Source organism: Dermacentor albipictus, chromosome 8 (genome assembly GCF_038994185.2).
Source record: "Dermacentor albipictus isolate Rhodes 1998 colony chromosome 8, USDA_Dalb.pri_finalv2, whole genome shotgun sequence".
NCBI classification, from domain to species: Eukaryota; Metazoa; Arthropoda; class Arachnida; order Ixodida; family Ixodidae; genus Dermacentor; species Dermacentor albipictus.
In genome coordinates this window covers 101,778,638-101,795,231 of record NC_091828.1, presented here as the reverse complement: position 1 = coordinate 101,795,231, position 16,594 = coordinate 101,778,638, and the positions used below count along the sequence as shown (strand labels likewise).

General features: G+C 44.7%; 1 protein-coding gene and 1 long non-coding RNA gene across 2 annotated transcripts in view; one reads left to right on the top strand and one right to left on the bottom strand.

Annotated features, from left to right (window-relative positions):
- Window positions 1–3,007: 3,007 nt before the first annotated feature.
- LOC135913740 (zinc finger protein OZF-like) overlaps window positions 3,008–16,594 on the top strand; it is a 269,769-nt gene continuing 256,182 nt past the window's right edge. Inside the window, exon 1 of the mRNA XM_070523869.1 lies at window positions 3,008–3,021. Within this exon, the coding sequence (XP_070379970.1) occupies window positions 3,012–3,021 (10 nt within the window). The 5' untranslated portion in view covers window positions 3,008–3,011. The remainder of the gene's footprint in view (window positions 3,022–16,594) is intronic.
- Window positions 3,822–15,794, bottom strand: LOC135913730 (uncharacterized). The gene is made up of 5 exons (XR_010568098.1): window positions 15,584–15,794; window positions 14,235–14,273; window positions 12,398–12,628; window positions 5,490–5,611; window positions 3,822–5,377 (listed from the first exon to the last, which is right to left on the bottom strand). It is a non-coding gene; the product is annotated as an uncharacterized lncRNA (long non-coding RNA).

The following is a 16,594-nucleotide window of genomic DNA, read 5'->3' as shown; positions in this document are numbered from 1 at the left end:
GTTTTCGATGAAGCGTCAGTGTTACCATAGGATTAACAGCTAACGACTTTCAACATCAAGTCGGCAGCAGTCACTCAGTACAGAATACACATCAAGATTTTTTGGCAGGAAAACCTACGCAGATTTCATGATTTACTTCCGCGCGAGGCGCAGCGATGCCACGCAAGAAACATTTCACTCTTTCAAGATGGAATGGCAGCGAAACCTGACGAGAACCAAAGCTCTCAAACGAAAAGCAGTGCTTTCGCTGCCATTCCATCTTTACATAGTGGAATGGTTTTTCATTTTCTGCATTGCAAGTCTGGCGTCGTTGCTCGTTCGGAGGTGCCTGGGCTCGCGATTGTCGCTTTCACTCTGCATCGCGGAAACTTTCTTCGTCGGTGGTTGTTTCGCGCCGGCGCCGTTTGCATTCTCGTTTCTGTTCCCTCCGGCGCTCCTCGTACGCATGTTGTTCTTCGGGTGTACAAACTATACGTGTCCGCCCCATCGATAGCGCAGCTGTTTTTTGTACCGATACCTCTGATGCTTAATACTGCGATAACTTAGACGTAACACTATTGTTCACGGCGACCGTTATATTCTGTTCCGCATATTGACATTTGCGCCACCGCACCCGTGTGGGTTTCTTAAATATCGCTCTCCGTTTCTGTTGCCGGACGCCGAAAAAACTACGGAAGGTTAGTCATATACAGCTTTCACTGCAAAAAAATTGCGCAACCCATCTCAGAGTATCGACGTTGATGTGATTAGCACCAAGGCAAGAAAATTGGCAGTGGCTTAGCTCGGCTATGCCAGGATATAGGTAGCGAAAGCTATGGCATGGCAGGGTTAGTCGTAGTTAATATTGATTGCAAGTCCAGGTTAGTCTCGTTGTTTAGCTATGTTGCAGCGTTTAGCCAGTCGTTCGGCGCGCTGTTTGTCTGTTTCCTGGGCGATTCGTGTCCTCTTCATCTCGTTGTGATGTCGATTCCAGGCCTCCTCCGGCTTATCAGAATTGTCGCCGCCCATACTGCCGCCTCAACTGTGGTTGCGGCGCACGCGAGCTCCCCTTTTCAATCCTCCGACATGTTATCAGGCATGCGACGCAGCTGGCGAAGCGATGGTGAGCGCAACGACGAGGAACGCGGTGCGACGTCATGTGCCTCCTCGGAGCACCGCCACGACGAAATCGCAAGTTCGAGGCCAGTAAAGCTATCGCTTTAAAAATATGGAGAACGCTTAAAGGGACCCTGAAACGATTTTGGCGATTTTCTACAAACGTACTGAGTCGTTAGAGTAGGTTCTTCTGATCATTAATTGATGCATCTAAGTGCTCTGCGTAAAGCGTGTAATTTATTATAAGGTTTTAAAAATACCCATCGCTGCCGATCGCAGCGTACTGCTCGGCGGAATTTTAAGCCGCCCCTACCCATATGATGCAAATAACCCATATTACGTCACATGGGCGAGCTATCTGATTGGCTGACCAGGGCGCGTGGTCGATAATTTTTCCAACTTTATGGTGAACAAATGATGCTCGTAATAGTTGGAATGTTAGTTACTTTGTTTTTGTAAAAAGAAAATAACTTAAAGAGAATACACAAGAATAGTTTTTTAGTACACTTCAGCACTTCCCACACACAGCAAGTGTCGTCTGCTTGTGTTACAACGTACTCCATTTTGACGAGAGCTCCGCGGTCAGAGTCGGTCTCAGTCTTTTCGCGAGCACTATGATTCGACTTTGTTGCCTTGTGGACTGCAAACCTAGCGACCTGCAAACAGCGAGTCCAGTATTAGGGCAAACGCAAGCGCAAGGGGACAGGGTCTGGCCGCTTGACTGTGCCGGGATGAGCCACGAGAAGAGCAGAAGGACAAATGTGAACGGTCTGCACGGTGCAGCCACCTGGTGGCACAGAGCTCAACCATACACAGTAGCAGCAACGAAGTGTATTCTTTGCTGCTGGTGTGTATTTTTCGCAGGAGTGTAATCATCAACACGTTGATTTATAAATGTTCAAAATGCTTTACACTTGGTTAGAGCAATATTACCGCTTTGTTTGACTGGTTAAGCGCTGCGCCAGCAAGTGTCTGGACCGTGCAGACCGATCAGGCTGCTCACGTACGTCTACCCTAAAGTTCCTTCATTAGCTTGAGTTTATGCCTCCAGTCATTTGCCGAAATGACCAGCTTGCCTGTTTTTAGCGGAATACCGGACACGTTCGGCGCTACGATAGAATGCTCGCAACGCACGCTGCTTCGATAGCTCTCGGTCGACGGCCAAGCGGCTAGCGGAGAGGTCTCGCGCGGGAGGGGGCGTGCTCCTAAACAACCGGAAGTGAGCGATGTGACGTCGCATTGTGACGCTGAACCAGTGAAGGCGGAGCTTAGCGCCGCTTGCTCGGCGAGCGAGTTGAGGAGGAAAAGCATGGCTAGGGAGGAGGGTAACTTCTAATCGCTTGCAGCTCCATTAATACGTAACGCTTCACTTAAATTGTGGTGCGAATGTTCTACTTAAGCAACGCCTCCTATAATATACAATGCCTGGAACGTGAGCCGCAAACGCGCTGCCCTGCCCTCGACTGTACTCTCCTCCTTTTGGTACGGTGGCGAGCGCCTCTTGCGGCCAGCCCTTGTAAACACGCCGGTGGCACGGCTACCGGGAGCCAGCCGGGAGCGACGTCGGCAGCCAAGCGGCTGGCGCGTCGTGAGCTTTCGGCGGCGCGGCAGTGGTTGCCATGGGGACCGGTACGGTGGCGCGCGCCGTCCTGCGGCGCATGGTCGCAACACTCGGCAGAGAGCTCCCTATGGAAAAGAGAGCGACGTTCCAGGCATATAGTTATAGGAGGCGTTGACTTAAGCTGTACCCTACGCTCCTACAAAATTTGTCCGAACCGTTTCAGGGGCCCTTTAAGCTTCGCATTTAAGAGTGGAACGCAACAGCATTCAAAGATCCCTCACTGCTTCTCACGCTTCCCGGCAACTGCAGCGTATGCAGCCGTAACGTTTACCGGGAAACGCTCGCGGCGAACGCTATGCACGAAGGCGGGCTTTCGGGTCGAAACGCGGCCTCTTTTGCATGGGCCGCGATGCGGCGGGGACGAGCGCCAGCTGGAAGTCTTTCAAGTAGGGTGCTTCGATGCCAGCGCGCCACCGTTGGCATCGAGGCACCCTACTTTCAAGGAAGCGGGCGCGCCGCTCCGTGGGCTCCGAGATATTTAGGCGCCGCCGTGCGAAAATGGAGGACGCCGTCTCCGGTCTGTGCAATGTAGAAACGCTGAAAAAGGTGTTCGACTTCTCAGGCAACAGAATAGTTTTCTCGTATATTCAAATTACAATCGGAGAGCTGCGATGTGTGCAGGTTGTGTGTAAGGCGTAGCTTACAATTTTTGCACGTAATTTAGCTTGAGCAATTCAATTAGTTCAGTGAATTCCTTGCTTCACATGGACGGTCTTGCTATGTGAGGTTCCAAAATCTTTTTGCCGATGCGTCATCCGATGCCAGACCACAGAACACCTATATAAACTCAGAGAAGGGGAACAGTACCTTCCACAGTGCAATGAAAATAAGAGTAGTGGTGGCGTTGTGAACTTAAGTATACGACCGAGAGATGGCACTGGCAAAATCAAAACTATTATCATCATTATTACGTAATGAGCAATATGGCCGCTGCGGTAGCACCTGGTGGGGCTCATCGCACTGCTCGTTTGCTGGTTTTGGGCGTTTTGTTACAGCTTTCCAGGCAGTATTTGTGTGTACTGTACCGTAACATGACACAGGTATCTTTATTACATTGCTAGGTGACGAAAATGCCTCAACTGGCAAAATAAACACTTGAAACAAGTAAGCTTACATTGTTTATTGTGAATGGTAAATGAAGCTGTACATGCTCACAGTTTTCGTACAGGTCAGATGGACTGAATGCTGTCGGTCACTAAGCTTACAACCTACAGAAACAAAAATAGCCATCTATTTAATGGAACTAAAAGCTAAAATCGAGCAAAGCTTCCTCGCGTTTGGCATGCCGGTATGGCAGGGAGAGCGATACTTCAGACGATATTTATGCTGTGCTACCCACCCACTTGTAGTTGAGTAAAGTGCTGCTTGATGTGTTTCATACTATACGTATAGTGTCTGCGTTCAACGATTTCGGGTAGATTTTTAAAAAAACATGATCGTCAAAGATGTACTGCCAGCAAGATAAGCTCTAGCTGCAATGCCCCATTGTTTCGACAAGACATTGGTGTGAGGCACAAAGTGTAGGGGGAAAGTGACATTGTGCTAATTTTACAGGACATATTTCTGCTTGATACTTATGCTACACATTTAGTGTTCAGATCCAGCAGTAAAGTGTTTGACACAAATGGAGTACTCGTAGGAAAGCAAGGATTGTAACGGAGATAACAGTTTCTACAAGGACTTCTGCAAATATTGTGTGAATAAACAAGGAAACTAAATAAACATATAAGTATGCTCACATATCCTTGGAAAATCACACTACCCTTGGCACTTATTCAACTAGCTAACCGCCGTAATGTCACCAGTGTTTCACTATTTCGTAAAATTTTTATCACACAACACTTCACTTCATACTTTGGCCCCAGTGCATTTCAATATGTGTCAATCATCACAGTAAGGTATGATTGATTCATGTTACGTGAAGTCTTTCAATCATTATCCCACGTACATCTAGGGAATGGAACTACCTTCCCTCAAACAGTGTTGCCATCACCGATAAACTTTTTCTAAGAACATTAGATAAAATTGTACAATCAAAATTATTAAATTAAACTTGTTTGCTTTAGTACTTTGTAGCAACTCCTCTCTAATGCTATATGGCCTTAAGCGTATATTAATAAAATAAACAGTAACTGCCCGAGTTTCAGTAATCATGAAGTACAACTTCCTCAAAATTGCATTGAGCATGTTTGACCATTTTAAAATTCTCTGCATTTTTATGTAACAAATTAGTGTTGTGAGTGAGCGTGTGATACTTGGTGGTAACGCCTATGAAGCCGATTTTCAAAGAGCAGGTGACAGAGTTTGTGCATTATCAAGTAGGAGCTTGCTATAATGTTTCTGTTCTGGTCGCCATGGCTATAATGACTTGAAAAGAAACAACTGGGGACTCAACATGTTACTTCTCCATTTGTCATGAACCTCTCTTAAAAGCAGGTCAGCTGGTACACAAAATTTTAGCATGCCAGCTCGGTACAATGCAAAACTGTAGGCTACTGCTTTCCTAATAGGGCTCACACCCCTCTATCTGGTAAACTTGCAAACATTTCATGGTGAGGCACATAGTTCAAGAGAACCTGTTGTCATTATGGTGACAGTTTAACTTGTTAGGCCTTGGTGTGGGCAGCTAGCAGACGAATAATCTCTCTTTTGTCTATCTTCCTGAAAAGAGAAATGATAAAGCCATGACAAACATTCAAACAAAAAATGGTGAAGCAAGAGTTAGTTCAATAAATGAACAAATCATGGTTCTAGTTTGTGTTCAGAAACATACCTTGTGAGGACTTTGGCCCTTGATGTTACTGCCACTGGTGACACATTCAGTGTTCGATTTGTACGCCCTGAGACACTTCAATAATCCAAAGGGGTGAGCAAGCGTGAGCAGCATCTTGGAAGCTGGAGTCGCAAGAAAAAGGACTCAATAAAGCGTGAGTGAGCTTGTGATCTATGTATGACTAAGAATGGTGCAGAAAACACTCCATGACAGGAAAGCACACAAACACAAACAACACTGTTTCATGTGAGAATTTCATTCATTGGTGCCTTTGTGTGGGCTGTGCTTAGTGAAAACTCGATTAGATGACAATGTTTTCTGCCAGAAACTAGGTAGTGTGTCACCAGTCATTTTATTCTGTCTGAAATGCAATTAACCTAACTGTATCACAGGAAGTACGTTTTAATATGCAGTGCATTTATCGCAGTGTATCATTTATGCAAAAACAGTCGAAGCTCTTTATTATGTATGCTCTACAATGTGTTAGGAATTTTAGGAACGTGACAGAATAACAAGAGCATTGTCTGAATTGCCTTTATAATAATTATTATTTTCCACTTTTATGAAATGACTACAGGAATCTGCTTTATCCGCATTTCACGCAAAAGAAATTCAAACTTGAAAATGCGAAGCAATGCTTTTTTACTCACTAGTGCACCCGCCGAGAGGCTGCAGGCTTAATCCACACTGATGTGTAGTTTCCAAGCAGACTGTGCTAGGTTCCAGCAGCGAATCTTCACGCTAGCTAGCACATTTTTTTTCAAGCACGTCATTAGGCGACCAGACACGGCAGATCACAAACGACAGAAGCCGTTATGCCAGTGAAATAATTTTAATTATGGGGTTTTACTTGCCAAAATCACTTGCTGATTATGAGGCACGCCGTAGTGGAGGACTCTGGAAATTTCGACCATCTGGGGTTCTTTAACGTGCACCTTGGGGTTCTTGGGGTTCACCTTTAACGTGACCACCTGGGGTTCTTTAAAGTACACGGGTGTTTTCGCATTTCGCCCCCATCGAAATGCGGCCGCCGTGGCTGGGATTCGAACCCGCAACCTCGTGCTCAGCAGCCCAACACCATAGCCACTGAGCAACCACGGCGGGTTACGCCAGTGAAACACTGCAGCTGATGAAGTTCAGTCTTTTAACAGGTTCGCTTGGTGGCGGCTATCGAATGTTGGATGCATAAACTGGCTGAAATATTATTTCTATCTAAGGAATGCTCTTCGCATTTTAAAAAAAGGAGAGAGAAAAAAATGAGGAAAAGAAGAGAGGAAGGAAATGCAGGGAGGTTAATTAGACTTTGTCCAGTTTGCTGCTCTACACGTGGGAGGGAGAGTGAAAAAGAGGAAAAAATACGGGACAGCTACAGGTGTGTAACACGAATGTTTATAAGCGTCAGCTGTGGTGTGCACCAGGCATTTTCGCTACTGATCTCGCGCTTGCCAGAACGCTTTGAATTAAGGTCTGGCTTCTTCTATGACATTACAATGTAAAATGTTTTATAGAGTTCTCATTTAATCTCTTCGCTTCTCTCCGATGCTCGAGCACTCGCCGGCTTTCTGAACATTCAGTGGCCCAGCCGAAGGCACGCTATGACGACAGCGCACAAGATGCCGATTCTGGAACGATGAAGACAGTAAAACGATGGCAGCGTGACGTTGACGGCATGGAATGAGAAAGAGTATGATGGTGACGGCGTGGCAACTGTGCGACATCCACTGTATGACGACAGCGTGACGACGACGGTGCGAATGCGACGGCAGGACGAGAATCTGATGACGAATCTGGAATGACAGCGAGGGAACCACGACGGCATATCACTACAGTATATCAACTGCATGACGACTGTATGACGCGACGACACAATGAGGCTGATGGCACTACGACCGACACCGACACAAACACGATGGAGTGATGACAGAATGTCTATGGCACGACAACGGCATGACAATGCGATGCGACGACTCTAGTATATGGCGACCGTATCACGACCATGGCGTAACGACGACTGACGAGAATCGGATGATGACGATGGCACACACCCAGCGGCACATATTCATGGGAATAGTAGACATGCACTATGTTCGAGATCGGCGCACCACGGCAGACGGCGCAAAACCGAGCAACGAGCCAGGAAAGAAAGCTCACACTTTAAAAATGTGTCGCAGATGTGTAGCAATCTGGGCAACTGATAGACCAAGGTCAGCGAAGCTGGATAAACGAGTCCTCGCACCCTTCACAAATATACTAGGGATCTGTTTGTTGCTTGTCTGATGATTATTCGACAGCGACGCGGTGGTCATACAGCGGGCTACGGGCTCTCACACAGGCTGCGCTGCTAGACCACACCGTCCACTTTCACCATCATAGCCGAAAATGACGTACTATGCTGAAAAAAAAAGAACAATCTTAGGCTGACTCCTAACATGAAGCCGGTAAGACGAGGTAAGCTACAAAATTTATCGATAAGAATAGCTAAAGAACCATGCAAATCATTAAGTTGTATATTCTAATGACGGTGCTTATTTTATAATCACTGATAATCAGATTTTAAAGCAAAAAAAAGAACCGGACTATATATGACAGACGAAAACTGGATGAAAACCAGATGAAAATGGTGGCGTCACTCCACTCAACAGCTTATCACCAAAATACCACCTATAACACACCTCCACGCACGCTGCCCTCAGTTTCTCGAGTGCTGCTTGTGTGAGCTTCCTGTTACTACATAGGAACCGAATTCCATCGCAATGGTCGCACTCATCTTATCCATCACGCTGTTCACTTTATTCGTTGAAGTCATTTAACTACACTACAGGCGATGACAATCGGGAGATTCAACTGCCTTTAACTGGCAAATTACCGAGCACTGCAAAGCAAGCTGGGGCAAAAGTAATTTGTGTACTTATAGTGTCGATATCTTGTGGCATTATAAAGTAACATTCTGTCCAAAACAAGAAAAAGACCCAGTTGTCTAGCTTTCGCCTAAGACGGGAATGCAAAAGCCCTGTAAAGCCTACTGTAATTCACCTTAATCCACCTAATTATCCTTAATCCACTTCAATCCTCCTTACTCTACCCTAATCAACCTTAATCAAGGCACTAATCAATGATCAAGCTTTGCTAATCATTTATCATCTCTTATCATGGCTGGATAGGCTCCAGTTCGCTTCTGGCCTTCCTTGGGTCACGTGATATTTGCTGTACCTAACAATGCAACCTTGAAACATAGAGATCTAAGGCTTTCGCCTTAAAAAACCAGGCCACAATGATTGTAGGAAAGAAATATTTTAGAAGGCGCTGAGTAACACTTGTTGCGTTAAACCCCAAGCAAATTCTCGCCGTCGTCATGAGCATTATTGTGGAGCTCCGCATATATTTATGTATACGTATGTATGCCCCATATACATAAATGCTGTATATGCCAAACGCCACGTAGTTCGAAGCGGGTCTTATGTTCTCAACTAAATTATTCCACAGAATTTTCAGAATGGCAGCCTGCAAAAAGATGTCATGGAACATAATATTCATGGCACATGGCTTTCATCTGAATCTTCTCAAACTAAAATAAATATTAACAGAGTAAAGCAGTATCAGTGTAGAAAGCTGAACGTTATGTCATTTTACTGGCGCAGTTGCTTTTCTAGAAAAAAAATTTAAGAAATAGTATCTAGGGGCTTTAGGAGTTCAGGCACAATGCACTTGCTATCACAATCAGTGCTCATCACCCTTCAGGCCAAAACCGCCACATTTCACAGCGGAGCTGTATACGTCTAATTTCCCATAGATTTTTCAATGAGGCACCTTCTATGAGGAGGGAAAGCAAACCAGTTGTGATGTTGTTAGGATCGTCACGTTGCAAAGCGTGTGACGCGAGGAAGATGGAGGAGACGGTGCATGATGAGCAAACACACAATTATATTAAACGGCACGTGAACACGAAAAAAAAATCTTAACCCAGAACCACACATACAAGGCCGTTCGTAAGCAAGAAACAATGCAGTCTCACGAGGTTGTGGTCAAGTCTGGAGTGCGGTGACACGCAGAGTCCTTGACGTGAAACGCCTGTTCGTCGAGTGATGACCGGCGTGGTGTTAGAGCTGACGCAGCAGCACGGGGCAGGAAAAGGTGGACGGCCCGCAGCTCCGTGGCCGCGAACAGGCCACTCTGAAGTCTCGAGCAGGCCCCAGGCGCTCGTTCCGATGACGGACGCCCGGTCACCCGAACCTCGCGCGTAGAAGCGGGTTCGAGGCTGCAGCAGGCCGTTCCGGGGTCTCGTGCAAGGCGGCGACCTGAGGCGTTCCCAGTCCCGGAGACGGACGCCCGGTCAGGTGTACCTCGCCAGGAGATGTCGGTTCCGAAGCCCCGGTGGCCCTAGTCGCGTTGGCGTTCCGAACGATCTCCGTTGTGCGAGCTCCTTCATGCGCTGCACCGCCTCCTTCCTCTTTCTTTTTCTCTTGTTGAGGACCGCCGCAATGTCGTCTGCTCTTGCGCTCGGTCCTTTTTGTGTACTTCTTCACACCAGTAAGGCATGTGCTGACAACCGGTGTAGCAGGAGGAAAGATAGGAAATGGCCGGCGAGTAATAGCGGCGATCGTGCCCAAGAGGCTGCTAGTAAGCAGCGAACTTGACACAAAGGCGGGTGTCGCAAAGCGGCAAAGTGACACAGTTACTGCGCGAGTAAATGGGACGAGCACAAGGGTCCTTACGTGAACCCAGGAAGCACGCAGCTAGCTAGTAGACGCCTACCTTCCTGCTTGGTCTAGCTAAGGCATGGCTAGTGGCCGTCTTTTGTAAGCTGTGCTCCAGAACTAGACCTCTACAAGCCAGCTGGTAGCTCAGCTAAGGCTTCCTCTGCTTATGGCCAGCAGCCACCTTCGGAAGCACTGCAGTAGCTGTGATGTAGACATTCAATGTCCAGGCTTGTTCCAGCTTTGTAGGAGATATAATTAAGTCTGCTTACTATGTTTATGATCCCAGAAGATGGAATTCTTATTTTACATGTGACTACAAAAGTGCAATAAAGGCAACAACCACAGTACAATTATGACATAGACTGTGGTCAGTGCTTTTCTTGTGCCAAGTTAATTCCCAACCAAATGAGCTGTTATAAAGCTTTTGATTTCATGTCACTGTAATATTGCACAAATATCAAATTGATAATTATTTAAAGAAGTAATACATGCAACAAAATACTTTTTGTCAATACAAAGCACCAGTACCAAAATAATTACCCCAACGTTCACAAATAAATGTATTTGTGCTTCGTGTATTGTTCTCCCACTGCTTGTAAACTGCCCCATGTAAACTGCAAGACAGCACTTTTTGCCTAAGCTCGTGCATGTATATGCATTTCTATTGATCAAATGGTATCAGCACTAACCAACTTTAATGTGTCCCAAAGTTGGTAATGAAACATTGGAGGTTTTAATACAAAGTATGACACTGCCCCCAAGCATATCGTACAGCAGGACAAGCAACATTACACATGCCTCTTTATTTTTAAGAATTTAAGATACAGCTTAAACAAGTGTAGCAGTTCAGCCTAAGCACACACTGAGTGCACACAATGCATTGCAGTCCACTCATCTTGTTCAGCCATTCTCAATCTTCGAGCACTATACCTGCATATAGTTATATATTTTCAGTCGGTAAGGACCACTTTTGTGATACTAGTGGGTCAGTGTTAGCATGCCATAACATGCATGCCGGCTATAGCCGTACACTTAAGAAGCATGTCTGTCTGACATAGTGCAACAAATGTAACATTCTATTTACGTTGTTTCACAGGCCATGAGTAGGTTCCACTGTATGTGCATCTTATGTGCCAGCAGACTTGCACTGGTACCAAAATGCATGGATCCATGTGCAGAAAATACATGTACCTTTTCCACGACCGAATACAGCCAATAATTACCATTATCACTTCAGGTAAACTGCACTCTAAACGGTTGCAAATAGTACTAATGGCAGCAGAACTGAGTGGAAGTGTGTGGAGAATGCATATTAAGCAAGGTAAAGCAGCATGCAGAAAGGCTGTTTCCTATCTCCACACAGACAAAACCTTGCATAACTGCTCAGATGCTTAACACTGTAATGCCCAAGCACAGTTGCCCACCAAGGAAAATTACAGCAATTTGCTTGCTTATTTCTTATTTGCTTATTTCTGACCTTGGAGAATACCTTCGCACTAAAAAAAACCACTCAAATGGGTTTTGACGTAAAACATAATTCAGTAATTTCTTAATTAGTCATTTGTTTTGCTGAAATGTCAACTGAAAACTTACGTCGGCATATCAACACTGCTGTAGGCTGTGTTTGTTTGCCATGCCTAAATCAGAATTGTAAGGTATCAAATCTAGCGTAGCACATACTATACATAGGGCGTTATAGGGTTAATTAGGGAGCAGTAAAGGAATCCAGTTTAATTCATAAATACACATGTGATTCAGTAAGGTTGCTTTTAATACGAATAATAGAGCAGGTCGTTAGTAAATGCAACTTCTTTACAGAGAATTTAGAAATCTTAATTATCAATGCGCCAAGAATTAAAAATTGTCATTAAAATGGTAATTCAAATGTTTACAAAATGGGTACAGTGACAAGTGAGCTTTATTTGAGAGCATCATTAAATGTAGTAGATTTTATTTTTATATAAAGCAGCAGTGCAGAGAAAGAACAGGCTAAGACTTGAACAGAATTTTAAGCTTAAAAGCAGCAAAGGCACCTTCACAATGCTCTTTTGAATGTATCTTTCCAGTAACGAATGTGCTAAAAGACGTAGTTTGCCTAAGTCATGTCTGCAAAGACTATACTATTGTCAGATCATTCACACACACAATACTGATTTGTGGTGCTTTTAAAAGTCACCAATTGAAATTACAACTGAACTGTGGCTGGCCTACCAGTTGTGGGTCCTGGAGCCATGTTTCGATTAGGAGGTTTAACATTTCTTCTGACCGGAAAGGCTTGATTTTTACCCTGGAATGTTTTGTTGCAATCTTTTACGAACTGAGACTCCTGTGCAGAAAGTTGGTGGATGAGATCACAGCTACGGAAGTTCCTCCTTCGTTCCACCTCAGGTAAAGATGCAGCTGCTTACACGGGGATTGGCGGGCTCAATGGTTTCTAGTATTCTGCATGAGTTAAAACAAGACATCAACAGCGTAAAACAAATTGTGCAGCAAAATTATTACTCTTCTTTAAAATCAATTAATGCATGTATAGTAGGATACAACTTAAAAAAAAAAGCAGCAGTTGGACACCAAGGTACACGGAGCACACAGGGTTGTGTTACTCTGCAAGAAAATCAGAGATGCAAACAAGGTCTTCGTCATGCGATGTTTTCAAAATGGCATCGTACTTGATACCACCGGTGAGTCTGCTGTTCTTCAAGAGTCTTCTCATTGGCGGAAGCGATGAGTTGTGCAAGAGACATGGACAAATTGTTTGGAGTCTGAGCATTACACTCTTCTAAAGTCCATGGTATGGTGCATTTCACTGCCGAGTCCGTTTTACTCATAAAATTTCAATCCCAACTGAAGTGAAACTTGACCATAAATAGTTGCAGCGAAGCAAGTGTTTTATTTCACTTCAATAAAGAATTAGGCTTTCACCATTCCACTTAATAGATAAGCACGAGACAGTTGGCTCAATGGTGGGGATATAAAATGCAGGAGGATTCTCTCCCATTATTCTGTCGACTGTTGAATTATCTGTTTTCACAGCATGGTCATAGCATGTGTGTCAGTTGTGTCTGGTACCATGAGACCACCACATTAAGTACTGGTGACATGAATAGACTAGCGTTTCATGTCCAAAGCCACACTACAATTTGTGCATATTTAGAGTTGTCACATTAAACGGTAATGTATTATTACTTCTGTATTATTAAGCAAGTAATAGAGGCTCCATAGCATAATTACTGAGTTCACAGCTATCCATTCCTGGTGCAAAAACAAAACAAATATTGTGGTATACTCGTAAAAAAAAACTAAGTACTCTCTCGTCAGCACAAGCTATGACATACAACCTTATCATCGTTGTTTTGATGCGAAATTCACACTAGATATTGTAAATTTCAAAAGGGATAGGTCATCTTACTTATTGACGAATATCACAACATAAAACGCCCTCTGAAGATGACAGCACTTAAACATTGCAATTTGGAAAATTAGAGTCCAGACTTACATTTATAACTAAATTAAATAGAGGTTCCCCAACAATAAATGCAAGCATAGCTCACTTCCATATAAGCCACAAAACACAGTAAGAATTATATGCAATCAACGTTATAAAATGGATCACATTTACTTTTGAGTCGTAGATGACGCTCACGCAACAGTTTTGTCAGCCGGTCTGCCACTGTTTTGATAGTGAGTGACAGCACATTAGCTCACGTTGGGTTTTCCTAGCCACCTCTGAAATTTGCGTAATTGCCCAAACAACTAAAGTTAGAATAGGAAAATAATAGCACACTGGCTATTAACAGCATGAAGCTGCACTAGCTTATGTAAAGGACAGTTTTAAGTGTGATAGCACTCTATTCAACAAACAAAATGGACCTTGTTTTAGCCTTGTTTCTTGTCATAAATTTATTGTCATTGCTTTCTCTCTGCAGCCATATTAATCCTACATTACTTCAAGCTCATATTCCATGACAACTATATGTTGCCTCAGCCAAGGTTTTCCTCTGGCAGTGAGAAAGGGACAATGTTATATGTACGAACAGCGATAGCTTACACAGAATTTCAAATGCGACCTCCAGTGAAGACAGGCGCTCTGAAAAAAAGAAAAAAAGGAATTAACATGCTCAGAACAAAAAAAAAAGAACATGATGCAGACTACATTGACTTCACACTACTCTCTGACTTCGCTGCAAGCGACACAGGTGTCTTGACAGTCACGAGTTAGTGCAGTGCACAAACCATTCAGTGAAAACAGAATAAAGGCCAACTGACAGTTATTGACAACTGACAGTACTCACGTACGGGGCAGAAACCTGGAGGCTTACGAAAAGGGTTCTACTTAAATTGAGGACGACTCAACGAGCTATGGAAAGAATGATAGGTGCAACGTTAGGGGATAAAAAAAGAGCAGATTGGATGAGGGAACAAACGCGAGTTAATGACACCTTAGTTGAAATCAAGAAAAATAAATGGGCATGGGCAGGACATGTAATGAGGAGGGAAGATTATTTTACTCAAAGATTCTTTTGAATAAATTATACTCATTCAACCAAAACAATACATGCAAAAGTAATTTAAAGTTCACCATGAAGCACACAGGCTTTTTACATTTCACACAGGTACATTGAAATTGCAAGTTTCATTTAGCTAATGAGTAAAAACAATATTTTTTTGGCACTCAAGATAGCACGCAGTGCCCGTCAGATTTGTGAACTGCTTTAAATGCTCAATTTTCATGAAATGTTGCAAATGTATGCGTATGAGCTGCTGATCATCTTGTTTTTACTCCCTTGTGGCTTCCCTTGAAACGACATCATAATGTTCTGCTCTTTACTGGCATCAGTGTACAAAAGAGCCCTCAGCTGCAGGCGGCCGTTATCTTCGGTGACCGCACTTGCTTGGTGCCTGGCGATGGTGTTATTTGATTGCCTTCATGTAGACTAGGGAGTGGACACACTTTCATGCGCTAAATGTGGGGCCATTAGCAGTTTGTTTCCCGTTTTCGAAGGTCAACCAACGGTGTCGAGGCAACTCTCATGCGATAGTTTTGTGGTCTCGCACATTTTCGTCGGTAGTAACAGCCTACAAGCATTTTTTATACGCAATCATGTTCGATTATAGTGCATGGTGACGAATATAGTGTCGCAACCGCTTATCGAGTCGGCAACGGAATTTCCCAGTTCCCGTCGTAGCCTGAAAGCCAGTGCCATATTCAAATTGCAAAGAGGCAAGGGGGGGGGGGGGGGGGATGCTGCTAACAAACTAAACAGAACTTGCAATCCGAAAAAGGCTCCGTCAACAACTACATGGACGCGACAATCCGAAACGTTAAGTGCCGTTAAAATCGTGCAAATGATTTCCAGCAAAGTAGGAACCCTTCAATCATATAATAATATCGCTTACCGAGCCGAAATAAAGCGGTGTTGTTGCGGCCGTTCTTGCAAGCACGATTTCACGTTCTCCACTCAAAAACGCGAAGCACCTTAAGCATAAAGAACCATTTAAGCAAGCGAAAGCACGAACGAACCGCCGCCGCCGCTGCCGAAAGTTTCAAAATCGACAGAAAACAGCGCGAAGTGGCACCGTTGCATGGTGGCGTCACCTTTCGCTTCTGGCGCTGCACTTGAAAAAAAAAAAAAGATGTCTAATCCTTTCTCATGCTTACATATATTTACTTTAAAACAACTTCAGTACACAGTTATGTTTTTTTTTTCTTTTAACAGAATACATTTTATTCATTACTGGCTCTTCACGTTGAATTTAAATTGCGCGCCCCCGTTTGCGGGGTGCAAGCACAGAACACCCGCAGAATGTCGAACACCCACAGAATGTCGCGCCAGATTTGAACCAGCGAAGGTGCGCGCTTCAGAACGTGCGTGGGCAATCTACGAGGAATCGGGCTCTGCGCAGTGGCGTAGCAACAGGGGGGGCCGGGGGGGCCGTGAGCACCGGGCCAGTAGGGGGGGGGGGGGTGTCATATACGTCTGAAGACACCCGAAAATTGTAGATATTCTCCCCTTCATCGACTACAACCGGGGGGGGGGGGGGGGGGGGACAGAAGAGCTAAGGGCCCCGGGTGGCAGACGACCTAGCTACGCCACTGGCTCTGCGCGCTCCACTTGTGGTGCTGACTTTGTTACAAGGGATTTTATATATGCCTTGTCAGCGCAACTATACCCGAAACTTTTGTGAAGCATTAGTGCGTACTGCCGAAGATCCCGCTGGACACAATGATTAATACACTCTTCCACCCCCGGCCCCCTCTGGGGAAAGATACTACGTGACACAACTGCATCAACGTAGATGCTACGTGCGGCGTATTCGCCCTGGCGGAAACGCGGCGGAGAGATGAATGTTCAATCACGTTTCACCCTCACTGGTGTACTTTTTCTTACTTTCCTGTTTGTTTCCTGT